General features: G+C 36.5%; 1 protein-coding gene across 2 annotated transcripts in view; it reads right to left on the bottom strand.

Annotated features, from left to right (window-relative positions):
* Positions 1-18,429, bottom strand: part of LOC149794242 (ubiquitin carboxyl-terminal hydrolase 25-like) — a 97,324-nt gene that overhangs the window by 22,183 nt on the left and 56,712 nt on the right. For both annotated transcript variants that reach the window (XM_089968369.1, XM_089968370.1), the window contains 5 exons: positions 18,038-18,133; positions 16,640-16,798; positions 9,592-9,800; positions 7,695-7,765; positions 685-910 (listed from right to left, as the gene is read on the bottom strand). In XM_089968369.1, the coding sequence (XP_089824495.1) occupies positions 685-910; positions 7,695-7,765; positions 9,592-9,800; positions 16,640-16,798; positions 18,038-18,133 (761 nt within the window). The remainder of the gene's footprint in view (positions 1-684; positions 911-7,694; positions 7,766-9,591; positions 9,801-16,639; positions 16,799-18,037; positions 18,134-18,429) is intronic.

Below are 18,429 nucleotides of genomic sequence, written 5' to 3'. Positions count from 1 at the left end.
CCTATAACCAGATGTACTGTGCTATTATCATTGTTTAAAGTGAGATGTAATGTACTATTCACATGACCTATTGCTACTGTGCTATTCACATGACACATTCATAATGGAGTCCCTAAAAAAAATAATAAAATTTATATTTCAGAGAGTGCCTGCATAAAAGCTCACTGCATGAACTATTCTAACACCTAATTACTGAAGCAAATACTGAAAGAGATTTGTCTTAAGACACCAGTCGCTATAAAACTGCATGAATGGACAGCAAACATTATACAACATGTGCTCATATAAACTACTTATACTTGACTGGTCAAGAAGTATTTTATCCCTAGTAACATTTAATTGAAGAAGAGAGCCACATTAAATGAAGGCACAATTTATTACACTGATCTATTAATTTACATTGCGCTACACTGTATAAGGTGTAGCTGTTGTAGTCAGGCCTGAACTACACTGTGTTGCAAAGTGTTTGACGCTGACAGATTCATTTCCCACCAGCAGTTATTCCTTTTGGGAAGAAGTCTAATACAACAAGTAACCCATAAGTGACCAGACAAATTGCTATTTGTGCCTGTATTGTATTACAAACAGGTGCCTGGACTATATTCAATAACACAAATCTTCAGCAACAAACATAACATGTTCAATCTGATCTTATATGTATTGTTTACACTCTTTGTAACTTACCCATTGTAGAAAGTCTCTTCTTGTCCACATACATCAGGCAATATGCACTAGCATTGTGATACCCGCCAACACTCTCCTTTTCTAATTCTTCCCACAATGCCTCACTAACTGTGATATCATTAAATTTAAGCCACTTGTTTCGTGTAGTGTCATATATGTATGCCCAGTAGTGACCAGATGCAGCCTGGCCCTCATGTACTAACACAGCATGCAGGTGGTATGGAAACTGTAAGCAAACATGGACAAAATCAATTACAGTGGTCCCTCTCAGATGATGGCAAGAAATTCCGAAGTATTTTATGTCTTGTATGCTCAATATGTATTCAGGGGTGGGGTGGGGGATTAATTTCAATGAGGTAATACTTATCTGTTGTTATTATGTTGCTTACCTTCAACCATAAAAAAATTCCAGCCCCCATTAAATGGAAAGTTTCTAAAGTCCAGAACTATTAAGAAAACAGACCCAGTCTGTATTCCGTATCACAAGCCCATGCATAGTCATCCTGTTTATTGGGACACAGACTGCTTGTGGGATGTCAAACTGGAGTGAGAAGAGGAAATATGGCTATAATGATAGATAAATATTACATGAAAAAATTTAGCTTTATCCACCCTCCCCCATCCCAAACTATGCATTGCATAATTTGCAAGTGTGGTGGGAGGCTGATGACCTAAAGAACTGGTAAGAAAGGATATACTTATCCTTACAGTATGAATGTCCACTACTGTAAGTTGGTATCAGCTTGTGCCACAACTACTGGCCCTATACAAAAATATGCCAGGTAGAAGAACATTGTTGTTGTTGTGGGGTTTATTGCCATTTTTTCAGCACACGATAGGCTATACATGGCGGCCAGTATTAATGGTGGAGGAAGAACCCAGGAAAACCCCAGAAAGAACCACGGACCCACAAGAAGCTACTGGCAAGCGTTCTCACATACCCAAATTGGTTGAATCCGAGACTCGAACCAGCGCAGACAGAGGTGAGATGACCATGATCTGTAACGGAGAGCGCTTTAGACCACTCGGCCACTCCAGGCCCCATAGAAGAACGTAGTTTGTGATCACCAAACAAGGTTTTCATAACATACTCCAATGCCAAATGAATTAGATAGGCCAATGAGGTAGCAAGAGCATAACCTTGTGGGCTTTAATCTTCATGAATGAAAGCTCTCTCGCTATAAGGGACTGATAAACCCTTTTGATCACAAGGACAACCAACCAGCAGATGTACTGAAATGTCATGGAAGGTCCCACTCATCAAAGGACTGATAAACTCTCCTGATCAAAAGGACAATCCACCTAGACATATGCTGAAATATCAGTAAAGCACATAAGAGGAAGGAAAAGATTCTTCATATCCAACGTCTTCACTTCTGAATAAGCCAAACAGAACTTAAATCAACTGCAAAGATATGACTGATACTGGGCATCTCTAGAGTGGAGCTACCAAAGGAGCTGGTTTATTTCCAAAAAAGACCTAGTTAACAATAGAGAGAAACACACTCATGCTTGCTATTAAACCATAAACAACCTTTTAATTTTTGCATTAAGTTTGCTCCTTTGTCTCAATGATGCTAAGGAAAGCAGGAAAGGTTTTAACAGTAAGATTCTTTAAAAAGCTATACCCAGTAGTTTACCACTGTGTGTGTGTGGGTGTGTGTGTGTGTGTGTTGATAAAGACCACAACATGCACATGAGATTCCTTCTGCTTATTAGTGATCATGACACTGGTCTATGCAGCTCAAAATACCTAATAAGAACGCAAATATAAACATCTAAACCAATGGCTTGGCCAAAAGAGAAATCAAGCATGTTGGAAAGGGCTGCATTATAGTCCTTAATAACAAAAACTGAGAAATCTCTTCGACAGAACAGCGAAAAAAGGTCAGCTGCTGTGCTCAAAGATAAACGGATAGGATTAACAGGTTTCCTACTGCATCAATTGCAAAAGATTCTCCATTTTGCATTATAGACTTTGGACATTGTCAGTCTCCTGACCTGAGTGATGCAACTGGTAATCTTGCTCAGAAAATTTTCATGCTAGAAAAATCACTTGAGAAGAGCCTAAGTCTGAAGGTGGAGAGTTGATTAGCTGATGTACAGAAGACAGCCCCTATGCTGTGACAGGAGGTCCTTCTTCAAAGGCAGTGTCTGAGGCTGGTTTAGCAGCAGGTCATTGAACCATGATCAGTGCAGCTACAAAGGGGCAATCAAAATAAGCTGAGCAGTTGAGATCTCAATTTTGTGGAACATTGGTGGAATCATCCTATTTGAAGGTGTAACTGAACAGACTATCCCACTTAAGACTGGCGAATGTCTTGTTGTCAGGCCTGTTCATGAACATGTGGATCAAGGATTTCCCAAACAGTCTGAAAAGGGACCATTCCTAGAGGACTACCTTGTTCTTCTGGGTCTGCAAGAATAATCTTCTTGCCAGAAATATTATAAACTCCGAGGATAATCCCTTCCAAGGTTTCCCAGCAAAGGTGGTTCTAAACCTCCAAGAGAAAGTAGGGACATGGACATGTCAGAGGTGACCATCATACAACCACTGATAACTTGGTTAATGTACCTCTGAAAGGCTAAAAATATCACCTTCACTTCCAAACTGTTTATGTGTTAGACAGTTTCTTCCAGTGATCATGAACTCTGAAGAACATGTATCTTCGGGTCTAAGTGAGTGCCCAACCCTGAATCTGACATGTCCATGAACAGATAAGAGGGGAGTTCCGATGTATGCGTTGGGACTCGGGTCAGTAGCAAGTCTTGATTGGTCTACCAACTCAAGTGGTGGTGAAATTCTGATCCCAGAGAAATATGAGCTGTCTGGGGATCCTTGTGTGGTTTTCAGTTCACCTGAATGAGAAACTGGAGGATGTGCAAGTGCAGTACTCTTGGGAAACCAAGTCTGCAGTGGAGGTCAGGGTCACCAGTAGAGATAGATATCACTGAACCAGAACAAAGCTTTGACTTGCAGTGCCACTACAAGGGTGCAGAATGCATCTATTTTGTCCAGAGGGACACAGACTACATGCCTTCTGGTGAGGAAATTCACCCCCACTAATACAAAATCCAGAGAACTATTAACAATTTTTCTAGATTTGGTACGAATCCTAAACAGGTCACAATGGACCACCAGTGGGACAGATCAAGCCCGAGAGTTTTAAAGAGTTGAATGTGGATCAAAAAGAATCCAAAATAATGGAGAATAGAGGTTGCCAGTGACCTCAGGCGGGTAGCAACTATTCCCAATTACTCTGGTGATGGCTCTGAGTGCCGAAGAGCAGAACACAAAACTGATAAACCTGCCAGTCAAGGCAAAAAATGGAGCTACCTCCTATGAGGTGGATAAATTGGGATGTGAATGTATGCATCCTAAAGGTCTATGAAAGAACCCACTCACTCTGCATTTTGTGTACAAAACTAAAGCTGTAGCTTCCATCTTGAATGATTTCTCCTGAAGAAACTTTTTTAAAGTGTAAAGATCGATAATCACAGGAAACTTTATACATGTTTTTGGTAACCAGGGCAATCTAGAGTGCTGAAGCCTGGAGACTGGTCATTTAACACCCTCTCTAATAATGTACCCTTCTGTGGAAAAGCATTGGTGTCCTTGCCAAAAGAGGCTGTTCATGAACTGAAGCCAGTATCCTTCCTGTATTATCATAGATAGGAACCACCAATCATCAGTTATGTTTGACAAGACCTCTGAAAAGCGGACTAACCAAGCACCCATGGGAACTCTTGGCAGAGTGATGCATGGCAGGAGAGGAAGACCAACGTCTTATGAACAGAGAGGGGCTGTAAAATCCTTTTCTGGAGCTTTCTGGTGACCTTATCTAGCTTGAGACAGTGGAAAAGGAATCTTAAATTGGGGTTTCTTCCTGTACTTTGCCTGTATCCCTTTAAGAATTTTGCTGAGGGCCTCAAGTGGTGGTTGGAAAGAACACACCAGTCTGGTTTCGACAGCACAGGAGTGAATGTGTGGAAGCTATATTTTGGGTCCCTAAGGTCCTGGTATATGAAAAAGGGAAAGGGAACTTTGAAAAGAGTCTCTGTCTCTGAGAGAGGAGCCCAAAAACAGGTTCTTATTGTGACCCAGTAAGACTTTAGAAGTGTACAAGGAGATATCCCTTTGGAGTAGCTCCACCGACAGCAGAGTGGACATCGATAAGGTTATGCCAAAAGGTCTTGGCAACCACTTCTAGCAAGGTTTTTTCTGCACAACTTGAGAAGAATAAAGGAGCCTGCAAAACAACCTAGCAACCTAGTTTTAATGGATAGTAATCAACTGTACTTTAGTCTGGTCTGTGTTTACTTTCATTCCATTTTGCTTTACACCAGGAATTTTTTCTAAGGAAGGCTATCTCAAGGGAGACCTTTAGGACTAATTTTAGCTCTTGAGCTGAAACTATTGATGATAATGATGGTGTGAGACCACCTAAAAGTGGTTTTCGGTTTTGGGGTTTCAACACCATTTTTCAACACATGATGGCTATACATGGTGGCCTGTATAACTGTATAACTGGTGGAGCAAGAACCTTGGGGAAACCATGAAAGAACCTCTGACCTATGGAATGCTACTGGCAAATGCCTTAGACCACTCACCTGGGCCACACTCCCCATTTAGAAGGTCTAACAGTCACAGATATATTAACCACTGTACCAACAAATCAAATAGTTTTCAAAAGATTTACACAACAAATGGAGGTCACACAAATTCTGGATATGAATTAGAACATGATTACCTACCCTAGAAGCCCAGACACATTCAGAAAAACTGAATGATATAAATTGGAGCAGTCATGACCTACCATATCGCTGAAAGGAAAGGGTAAAATAAAAGGGCACTGCTGACAAAATGGAACAAGGAATGCCTAAAAACTGTACCCAAAAGCAATACTATCATTAAATATGGTCTGAGGGTTTAAACACACTATACAATACAGAATGTGTAATCAAATGCTATGAACACAATTTTGACCAAGAAAGGCAAATTTTCTGCTCTTGTGTTTGTGTGGTACAGACTGTGTGTTCTTTTTAGTTCTGGACCTCTAGAACTTTCCATCTAATAGCAGGATGGAATTTGACTTATATGGATGAGGGTAATTTCTGTACTGGAAAGGTAAGCAAGGCAACAGCAACAGGTAATGTATTACTGATATTAGGACAGGTTTTCATTTTCAACTGACTTTAACCATGCACAGGAGTCAGACGGAGGGTCCTTGTGCATGGATATACAAGAGCTTCCTAACTCTACATTCCAAGTATCATATCCTTACCCAATATGAAATCTATGAGTAAACTGAAAGCCTTAAAGATTGTTGACGCCTATGCAGTCACTACTGCCACTGGCAGAATCAGTGATCCACACCTGTGTCATGCATATGCTTAAGCAGATGGGGCAAACATTTGGCCACATGGGAACCAAGAGGGGTGGCATCTTTACTAGGTGACTATATGTATGACTATGGTGCAGTATGAGATGACCCTTTGTTGGGAGTGGTCACTTTTGACAGCAGTCTCCCAAGAACTCCTGCATACTGCTAATGGAGGCAACATATTAAAGGACTTGTTTCTTTTAAAGTAGACAAAAACATTTTCAAGTTTTTGGTTTCTTAAATGATATACATATTAAACAATGATATTAAGTAGTGTGATAAAATCTATTTTGAAATTCAGTTTTTAAACATGCAGAACCTAATTTTAGGCAAAGTGGTCTGCTCCATTTGTACAAAGTCAAGAAAATTCTGGGTGCAAAGATTAAAATGCCAATCACCAACGCTGAAAATATGTATGCATGCATCCGAAATCATATACATATGCTGGACATGACCAACAACTGAGATGAAATGACCATCTGCTAACCTGCCATGCAGACATTTGACATAAGATACCCATAATGATCCCATGCAATTATGTGGTAATTATGTTTTACCAATTGTTTAAACATTCTATACCACACAGAACAAGGCAAAAAAGATGTGATAGTTTATCTCCTGAACTAATCAAAAAATATACCATTGAATTATTGCTCGCAGTCAGTACTATAGACACCACCAAAGTCTTCATAACTTATGCTTTTTAACTACACTATGTGGCAGTGTCTACACTTGTAACAGCTTTACAACAAATTATAAAAGAAATATGATACTAACAACAACTGTTATTATCATAACCCAACTCTTATCTGAAGACCTCAGCAAATAAAACTTAACCGCTGAACCTGACCACATATGCATGTTAATTCAGAGTTGAGTATTTTCAAGGTAGTAAGATTGCTTGTTGTCAGATGATTGGCACAGGATAGTTTTCTGAAGAATAAAATCTATTTTTATAATAAATAGTCTAAAGAGAAAATGAGTGAAGTATTTAAGGATAAAAATAAATCTGAAGCAACAGAAAACATCCAGAACCAATAAGAACACATTTTCCAGGATATTTCCTAATTAAGTATAAAACATCTACATTGTTTTGCTATAATTTTTATGCTTCTGACAAATCAGATTTCACAAATATGTGGCCACTATGTTTAATATTTTGAGAAAAAAACATCTTGAAAGAGCCGTTAGAATTTTAGGATCCCTGTTACATATGTACAAGATTTAATAGCATGTCAACACATTCTTGACTATATAGTGCTTTGTAAAACATCAGGTATAGAAATACAAAAAAAGGTAAAAATTGCAAGAAATTTGATAAAGATAAACTATTTATTAAAAATGTAAAATGACCTTTTCATAAGTCAGATATAATATTCAGAATTCATTGAAAAAACAAGGATGTAATGTCAGACTCAGAAAATGTAATGTAATCCAAAGTGATAGTAGTTAGTCTCTAATACAATTTAAAATAATGTCAGCAAAGCCAATTAAGAAGAAAATATCTGCATTAATAACCCAACATGTGGTTACCCGTAAAAGATTTTACTGACATCAATTAATAACACATAAAAGTTTCTTACTTAACTTCAAATTGTTAGAACTGCACCATTATAAGAATTATACCTTTTTCATGTTTTCATCACTGTACATTTTACTGATGGCATCTTCCAGTGATCCAATATTCTCCTGTAATTCTGCAATTAACACGACAGTCCATTAATATAATAACGCCAATTAAACATGGCCAACTTTCCTTTCTAAGAATTATTGATATGTCTGTCTATAGCTTGGCCACATGGCCCAAATAACTGTCAATAAAAATTGCCCATCTTTCCACATACAGACCGGACTGTGACCTGGGTAGTTGGCATATGCCCGCTTCTGAATACAAAACTTCATACATGTACTGAAACTGTCATGGGAAAGAAAAGCTTAGAGCACATAGTTGCTCACTTGACAAGGAAATGCGTGTGTGTGTTTGGGATTTTTAACATAGCTTTAAAAGTTTTTCAGTCATATCGCTACAATGTCTGCTGTGTGGCAGTTTATAGTGATGTCTAGCACTGGGGCATCATGCTGCAGACACGTAGCGTGATGACCCACTCACTTAACAAGGGCACTGATCTATGCAGTAGGCATGAATTTCCGGATCTGTCCATAACTTCCTGGGGCCTAGTCCCTATAGATTTCACTTGGAAACCATTAGAATTCCAAACCAAGGAAACTATGGTGATCTTGTGGCTAAGGCACTGGACTCATGGCCAGATATACTCAACCAATCAATCAAATATTCCTTCTCTTAATAATAGACAGAGGTATTAAAATACAGCAAAATGTATATACAACATATGTATGTAGATACATATTCACAAAATGTTTGCCGGCAGACTCCTTTTTACAGGTTTGAAGATATGTGGAGGAATTAACTTTAAACTGGCACAATTACTATATACTGCTGATTCAACGTTCCAAAAATGTGAAGATAAAGCTTGCTAAAAACTATTCCAATTAAACACAAACATGCAGTCTGAGAAGATAAAAAAAAAAAAAGGATAAAAGTAAATATATAAAATCCTTCAAATATTGGGTTAAAGTTTGCTATATAAAGTGGTTCCATTTCAAACATCCAAGATTTTCTCAAGTGATATATCATCAAAAATTTCTTAAAAAGCTCAGTGTAACAGAGTGGATGCCAATACACTTAACAAAAATGTGTCCTATGGGCGGTGGATAACGAGGCATGCAGTCTGGTCAAAATTCTCCATATGGGAGGAATGACAGAAGCAGTTATGTGTGATGTATAGGTAAGTGACACAGTGCAACCTTATCTGTGCAATTTGTTCTATATGAAGGATGCAACTCTCCAATGCTGGGTCTTATGTACCACATATTTTACCAAGTACCCAAACATGTTGATAAATAATATTTAAAGTCACTCTATGGACCCTTAAAAGAGTTAATGTTGGCTGATTTATCTGTGTTTTATTACCCTTAATACCTATTAACATAAAGTACAGAATTTCCAGATTTTATTAGCAACTGTAAGATATCAGAAAGGGTTGCCAAATTTAAGGTTTTGTAAGGCTTGCTGTGTAGAAAGGAAATCTAAATGAAATGAAATTAGATATTTTGAAGTTTCTACGAAGTTCAAATAATAGAGCATGAGTTAAAAATGAAGGCTTTATCCAGTAATTGGCTCAAAATGGCACAATAGAGTGCAATAACAGTTGCTGCAACATTGTCTCCATCTCTCAAACAGATTATATGCAGGGTCATCTGGTTATTATATGAGGTTCCGATTTCACTGAATCTACTCCTAACAGCTAGAGGATGTGAAAGGACATTTTGCATTAGTGAACATAAAATACTGATTGGGGGAGGGGAGGATAGTTTTACTTAATTGTTAATCACTTGGGCTGCTTTTGTACTGCATTAAAATAAAATATGGCCACTCTTAATTTCATAATGCTTGATAAAGGTGGTAAAAACAATCATGCATGTAAAACTCTTCTGTAATTACCTCTAACATCATTTTCTACTTCTGTCCGCCACCGATGAAGGCAGTCCTGAAGAACCTTTAATTCACTCTCTGAAACCTCCCGTGGAGAGGGAGAACTGACAACAGCTGTGGTCCGGTGGGGTCGCATAGGGGATATCAATATAGGTGGCATTGGCATTGGCAGAGGTAAATCAGCTGGTGGTGATTTTACAGGGGAATCTGTCACCATGCTGTAAGAAAATAGAAAGTCTTGGGTAGTGTGAGCTTCATATTAGTATATTAATTAACAAACACATGCTTTGATTCTATACAAGAATACAAATTATTACCCAAGTAAAGTTTATTATCAAAGATGGAAATGTGCAAATGTGGAACTTTGCTGATTAAAAATGCCACAGAGCATGGTTATATGACAGGGTAAGTGATACAGCTAATAGGTATGCCATAGAGCATGGTTATATGACAGGGTAAGTGATACTGCTAATAGGTATGCCATAGAGCATGGTTATATGACAGGGTAAGTGATACAGCTATTAGGTATGCCATAGAGCATGGTTATATGACAGGGTAAGTGATACAGCAAATAGGTATGCCATAGAGCATGGTTATATGAAGGGTAAGTGATACAGCAAATAGGTATGCCATAGAGCATGGTTATATGACAGGGTAAGTGATACAGCTAACTGGTATGCCACAGAGCATGGTTATATGACAGGGTAAGTGATACAGCTATTAGGTATGCCATAGAGCATGGTTATATGACAGGGTAAGTGATACAGCTAATAGGTATGCCATAGAGCATGGTTATATGACAGGGTAAGTGATACAGCTAATAGGTATGCCATAGAGCATGGTTATATGACAGGGTAAGTGATACAGCTATTAGAATTACCATTGTTTTTCTAATGAATGCTGATAAAGTGATCTGAATTACAGGGAAAAGTGACTTACAGTAATACCTCGAACATTCGCGAGGTTAGGTTCCAGAACCAGTCGCGGATCAGGAGGAATTGCGAATGTTTGGTACGAGTCACTAAATATGCTAATAAATGCTTATTTCTAGGGTTTAAACCCTAAATATGACCCAAATCATGCTCCCAAAGCACTTTAATTTCATTTAAAAGTTAGCTTAATACATTACCCTTAAAAAGAGAAATAAATGGTTGACGTAAAAATAGAGTACAGTATCGCCTAATGGATATTTGCCACACTAGCGCATTTACAGTACGGTATACTAATATTACCCCTATACTAATTCATTGGCTGCTGTTTTCTTTTGCACTCACAGTAAGGTAAAACCAAGTAACGAATGGGACTGTAAACTTAATGACTGACATTTTCTTTGTCATTGTCAGGAAGGTAAACTAGGTAAACTTCATATGTCACAGAAGTCATATAATGAAGGTACAATTCAATAAAATAAAGAAAACATGTATGTAGAGAGTACCAATGAAAATTTTGCGAATCTGTGAATTCGCGAATCCAGAAACGCGAATGTACGAGGTATTATTGTACTTGCTAGATTTAAATTTGAGGAGAATGCAGCATAATTCCAAAACCTAAGATTCTCTTTAATCTTCATATAGGTTACATCCCTTGCTTAAATAAGAAACTGGCAAATACAGTATTCTTCTATTTTTTATAAATGACAGTCATATTTTGAAGGTAGATCAGCATCATTTGCATAAACCTGAAAACCATCCATGCCAAGATGCTTTCAGTAAAATTTGGTCAAGCATTTAAAACTTATTTTATCTTTAGTAAGTGGTCATTTTGATGGCAGACCAACATCATTTGAACCAATTTTAAAAGGTTTATGCCTGGATGCTTTCTTTCAAACATAGTCAAATTTTGCTGAGCACTTTTTAAAATAAAGTTCTATCATTTCTATTTTTATTTTCACTAATAGTAGCCATAAATGACAATGCCATTTGAACAAATTTAAATTTAAATTTTTAAACATCATTCTTAGATGCTGTTAAATTTGTTCAGATTCTGTTTAGCAGTTCTTGAAAAGAAGTTGTTTAAAACATTTTCTATTTTTAGTACAGGTGGCCACAATTTAAATCTTAAGGAGATTCATATCAGGATGCTTTCTATCAAATCTGGTCAAATTCTGTTGTGTGGTATTTGGGAAGTTGATGTAAATAGCAAATGTTAAACAGAAGATGCATGACAGACAAAGAACCTTAATAGAATCTCATCTGTCCTTATAGCCAGAGGAACTAATAATCCAGAACACATCTAAAGCAATGTTGGATAATTATTTTAGAATCAAATAATAAACTGCTTCCAAATTCTATTGACGAGACCAGAAAACCTGCAAACCCCACCAACCCTAACTAAGTAAATAACCACTAATCCATTCACTACAGGTTCATAAACAGAACCAAATCTCCTTCATCAAAGATGCTGAAATGGTGCAAACAATCAATACCAGACAGTCATAATTATTCAAACCATTGATTGGCAGTTAATATCTATTCATCAGGGGTTCAAACAATATAGTTCAAATGCGATATCAGCCCAGAACTGTGTGAACATCTAGTAACTGGATTTTAATTATCTCTGTATGCTTGTACATTTTAACTGAATTTGACACTGGCTGTATTGACTAAGTATTTCTTGCAGGCTGGGGCCTGACAAGCATAGTAACAATGCATTACTGTACTTTGCATTTAAGTTTGGGAAAAAAAGATAATGACCTTTGGTATTTTATGTTAATGTTTATTCTTATCCTTATATGCCATTACCCACCTTATATCTCCGATTCTGTTCATGGCCAGTGATACACAAAATTTAATTCTTTCTCTAAAATTCATTCAATTCGCACAACTGTGATCCTCAGTTTAATCTTTTATGCAGCATGTGCTCAGATCAGTGGTCTCCCCTGAATTCTTTGATTTGGTCCATACTATGAAGTGATCGCCCTATCATTTTGGCAAACAATGGTATTGCATATAAAATGTCAGATATTCTTTTAATACTAAGGAAAGAATATTTCTGACTGTGATACAAGAGTGTAAAGGCTAGTTAAAACATTTTGTCTGAACTACAGTTAATGAATTCTGTTTCAGTTAATGAATTCTGTGAGTAATAAGAATCATTTGTAATGAATTCTCTAAGTATTTTGTGCACATTATCTAATTGCTGAACGCTAAGAACTAAAGAAGTCATTCTACAAGAAGCAATCTTAAATTTGTAAGATTAATAACCTCAAACTGAACCAAAAAGATGAATATATTTGAACTAGAATTCTGTTTTTGGTATAAAAGGCATACCCCATGCTTCCATTTTGACTAGCACCTGGAAGTTTGAGCCTCTTGGTTAGGAACATTAGGGTCAAGATTGCCCAGATGCAAATATGATTTCAGTATGTGCTTTTGTCTTTTTAAGCCCAGACCATGAAATGGATAATTTTACCAAATCTGCATTTCATTTTCATTCCATTTCCATTCTGATTGCTTTCTGTTCATGCTTGCATTTTATGTAACGTCTGAACATTTTTCATTTATGGCCTTAAAAGTGAATTCATTTGTAACTTTTATCCAACATTCCCTTTCATTTTTGCTCATTTGGCTTTCATATAAACTCTTTTGGAATGAAATGAAATACATTTACTTAAGTTGGGTTTCCATTAATGAGTACTGAATTCAGAAAGAACAATAGCTTTAAAATATTGCCCTTTTCAAAGAATGCCTGAATGAAATAGCAAATGCATAAAATCCACACACACCCAGCTCTGAATCCATTTACAAAAGGGACTTAATCTGGAACATAAGTTATTATGCAAACTAATTTTTCTTGCAGACACAATGACCTAGATCTTTGATGTTTTACCTCCAGAATCGAAAACCCCATATCATATCCCAAGTGCATTTCCTAAACAATCTTTTGTCAAGGTACATGATATTTAACTAAAGTTTTTATGAAAAACATTTCTTCTTTTGGTGTTTCAGTTACATCGACCTTGACCTTTGACCGTAAGACTCCCAAATCAGGCTTATTACTTATTCCAAGTGCATGCTGACCACAAAGTTTGGTTCAGGTCTGAGATGTAGAATTAACATTACTGTGTGGAAACCAGTTTTCTTTTTCCAGTCAAAGTGACCTTGATCAATAACCATTTTACTCCAAATCAATTGTCTTAAACCATTTTTCTTGCCATAGTCACACTGACCATAATCTTTGGCCTTTTGACCGCAAAATCAATCGTTTTTTTTCTTACTCTGAGTGTAAACTATCCACAAAGATTGGTAGAAAAAAGTTGGTAACATATGGATTGGCAGATGGTTTGATGGACATCATAACGTAACATGCTCTACCTTATCTTGGGCATATAAAAATATACAGCATATATCAGCCAACTGTATTTCCTTTTCCATTTCACTCAAATCAAGATCGTACAGGTACAACCACAAGTGAAGATGTCATTATATAAATGGCAGTTACTGTGTTACGTCTGCTCAACAAGAACAATGTTACAAACTGTAAGGGTGAAAACTCCATGTAAAGTATCTGCTCCTTGATGATTCAAAAGGGTTTCTGATAATTGGAAATTTAATGGAAGCTTTAAAATAACTGAATTTCAAACCCATTCCTGAAATAACAGATGCTGTCTGGAATTTGTACCAAAAGAGGGGAACCAACACCTTGTCATCAAAATAAATGAAAAGCAGAAACAGGTGGGGAGGGTGAAGTGACAGCATTAGTTCATTATTTATTTAACACTTAAATATCAATCTCTCTTTCTTCCTGTTCCACTCTGACAGAGTTGGGAAACTGTTCTTTATGGCTGTTATGTACAATTTTCTACAGCTCATAGATATTGTCACTTGGAAAAATTTACTCCAAATATAGATTTTTCACAAACATGAGCTCTGCCAAAGTTTTACAATGTAGTAATCTGCTTGTCCCAACTGAGTCTTTTTCAATACTAATTTATTCAATCTATTGTGGCCCTTTGAGAGCTATACATTTCTGAACCCATGAATCCTCAGGGCTAAATTGTTTGAGAAAAGAAATGAAAATTGCACTCTACTTTAAAACTGCTTATAGTCTGATTTGTTTTGATATTCTGCCTTTCTACATTCAATTCCAAAATAACACTGAATTACCAGCATGCTGTCTGTTTTTATCCATTTAGCATGCACATCAGACTCCTATTAAATATCATTTTCAATTTTAAAATCATTCACTCGCATTTCCAGTAATATTAGGTAGCCCATATTTTAAATATGCATTTGTAAAATGTCCTTGATGAATGTAGGGGTCAAACTAGACCAGAATGCTTGTTTCAGGGCTCAATGTGAAAATCAAATTTTGTTTAACATGTCGAGCTGAAGTATCCAGAAATGTAAACAGATGCCTACACAATAACAGAGCTAGAAAACCTCTACCAGCAGCATGACATAAGTTGCAACAAGTACTTTAACAGTCAAACAAAATTGTTTTTACTGTGCAGATATTTTTTATATGCTCGACTTTTCTACTAATTTATGGGAGTTTTTGCTTATCAGTGCTCTCCAAACACAGACCTGCCAACCCTGATGTGACTGTTTCAGTAAGGCAGTTAATTTTTTTCCATAAGTTTTACCAGTTTTCAGTAAGGTGTAACAAAATATTATAAACTGCTATTGTAAAACTGGAAAACATCCTTAATTGTAAAACTGGAAAACATCCTTAAAAGTTTGGTATTTGAAACATGCAGCAACAGTAAACATTATGTTCAACTGAAAAATTTGTAAAGTACATGTAGACTATATTCATCGCTAGTACAGTTGCACAAACTTCAGTTCCAAACCCTATGCAGCTCAATGGCTTGTTGCTATTTCTCAACTTTATGTAATTCTTGGATTTCTTTCCATTTCACATGATGACAATCATATCTCCCACCACAAGACATACTCAAACTGACACGTGATTTCCAATAAACGTAACTGTGTCCCTTCCAACTTTTGCTCACAAGAATTTGAATATTCCTTTTTATTTTTCTATGCTTATTCTTAACTCTGTTTAAGAGGCTTAATTTCCATTTCATCTTCAACATACTGCATTTTTCATTTCTCTGATAAAATTACTGTCTCAGGATCTGTATGTAAATTGTTGTTGTTGTTGTTGTTCTAGGGTTTGATGCCATTTTTCAGCACAAGACAGGTTATACATGGCGGCCAGTATAACTGGTGGAGGAAGAACCCTGGAAAACACAGGGAAGAACCACTGACCCATGAGAAGCTACTGGCAGGCTTTCCCACGTACGTATGTAAATTGTCATTGGGTGACTATCCTGAGTTTCCAATTTTTTAAAAATATCAGTTGCAGGTATGAATTTTGTTCACGCCTAGTAAACGTATATATTGTTACAGGATGGGGACCTCAACAGTTTCCATGTTATGGTCCAGATGAGTTTCAGTGGGGTGGGGGGGTCAATATCATATGCATGCATACGTTTACCTGTTCATGCACAGCATGTGTGTATAAGGTTATAAACTGAGGTTCTTCATTGTTGTGAGGTTATAACTGAGGGGACAAGTCCTTTTGGGTAAGGATGGACCAAGGGTTCAATGTCAGTTGCATGTTTACATTTGTCTTTTCATGCTCAGTAAGTGTATATATGGTTAAAGAATTGGGATCCTATCAGTTTATATGGTGTGACCAAAGTTGCTCATGAGGTAGGGAAGGGCCATGGGTATAACCAGGGGTCCACTTTGGTCACTTACTGTACATGCCAATTATCAGACATGTCAGACATGCAGCTTGCAACTTATCTGAAACGCTTTGTAAAGTCACCCCTACCATCAGAATTTCAGAAGTGTAAGTACAATCTACAACTACTGAGTACATGACCATCATTGATCCAAGTTTCAGGTGTCCAGCTTTAATGGCATAGGAGTAGTTCAAAGATATTCAATATGTATGTACATATGCTTATACAAACCAATGGACTACATAACAATGTTCCTGGGTGCAGGAATAACAAATATGCATGACAGCTTCATTATTTTATATGACTAACTATCTTAAATAAATCTGTAGATTTTCAACTTGTAAATTTCCCAATTTTTTTTACCTTGAGTGGGGTCTGGGAGATTCCATCTCTACATCTTGGGACAAGGTCAGCTGGGGAGCAGATGTCACTGTTTCAGGTTTACTCTTAGCAAATTCAAGAGCATACAGTAGAACATCTTGCAAGGGGAACCTCTTTCTGCCTGACCCATAGTTTATAAATCTGAAAATACCAAATTTTGACAAGTGTGAACATTTTTCATTAATGAAACTGTCAACAATGTTCACTCCAAATGAAACAAGAAAGCTATCATCTGCATGTTGAGTCCAATATAAATCTTAATGTTGATGCCACTACTGCAGCTGCTTGAAAAGTGACCACTATGTCTTGCTTTTCCACTAACCTGGACTAAAAAATACATATCCTAGAGAATATATGAAAGTAATAATGTTTTAGGAGTAATCATTCATCCCCTTGTAAGCTCAGATTCTCTGTGAGAAAAGTTAAATTAATAAGCAATGTAGCTGTGTTAAAAACATTGGATCAAATATTGATGGTTTAAAATGAAAAGCATGTAAAAATACATTTACTCTTACAATGTAAACACAAGTTAGGTCCTATTCAGTTCTGATATTATAAAAGTATAGATACAATGTCTCAAGCCAAACTGAGAGAATTGAAAGAACGGTCCCTCAATGGGACTGACTCTACTGGAAAAGAATTTCCAGGAATCCCAAAATAAGGCAGTTTCTTCTTTTTAACTGTGACGTGTTGAAACCATCTCCAATTCATTCTGGGTGATAACCATCTCCATTAATTCTGGGTGATAACAAGATTTTCAAACTGGATGCATTGAAGCCATACTGGATGTAAGATCAAAACCGTTTTCATTTAGGACCAATAAGCTGAAGTATCAAGATGCATAAACTGCTTATAAAAGACATGTTGTGACATGGTATAAACTGTTACCCACATGATAAAAGACATGTTGTGACATGGCATAAACTGCTGCTCACATAATAAAAGACATGTTGTGACATGAGCTATAAGACCTCAATTGGCAGTGTGACTAATGTTGCAACAAGTGCAAAGGGTAACAGTTAAATAAAAACTGTATACTGTGCAGAGCATATTTTTATATGTGTGACTTTAAAATAAATGAAACCAATAGCACCATTTTCATTTAGGACCAACTAGACTTCGGGATGAATTTGTGTGAAAAGTTTCATGGTAAGCCTCACAGTAATTTAAGTAGTGATAGCAAACACGTGCTCATGGAGATTTTAATTGGTTTTAACAGTACTTTTAGTACAGTATTGATCAACTGACAACAAACCATCCCATAAGTTCTTCTGGTTCCTCACCAGTTGAGCTAAAAATCTGAGCACTCATAATTCATTTACCAACATGATGTCTGCAAAATTAATAAACTTGGAAAGAGAACAAATATAAAATACTTACTTATCAAGTCTTGCTTGCAAAACTAATAAGTCTTCTTTTAATTTCTTTGCTTCCTCTCTTCTTTGTTTAGTTTCCATTTTGTTCATTTCCATATACCTGAAACAAAGGCAGCAAACTGACAATCATATGTTTAAGGAAAGAATGAAAATCACCTTATGTTTAAGCGAGTGAAAATCACCAAATGTTAAATCAATGAGTGAAAATCATATATTTAAGCAATGAGTGAAAATCATATGTTAAATCAACGAGTGAAAATTACGATTAAGCAATGAGTGAGAATCATATGTTAAAATCACCATGTTCAAGTAACAAGTGAAAATCACCATATGTTTAAGCAATAAGTGAAAATAACCATATGTTTAATGAGTGAAATTCATATGTTTAATAAATGA

Source organism: Sinohyriopsis cumingii, chromosome 8, assembly GCF_028554795.1.
Source record: "Sinohyriopsis cumingii isolate HCF-2022 chromosome 8, ASM2855479v2, whole genome shotgun sequence".
NCBI classification, from domain to species: Eukaryota; Metazoa; Mollusca; class Bivalvia; order Unionida; family Unionidae; genus Sinohyriopsis; species Sinohyriopsis cumingii.
Note: the sequence above shows the minus strand (reverse complement) of the source record. Positions and strands in the feature narration are given on the sequence as shown.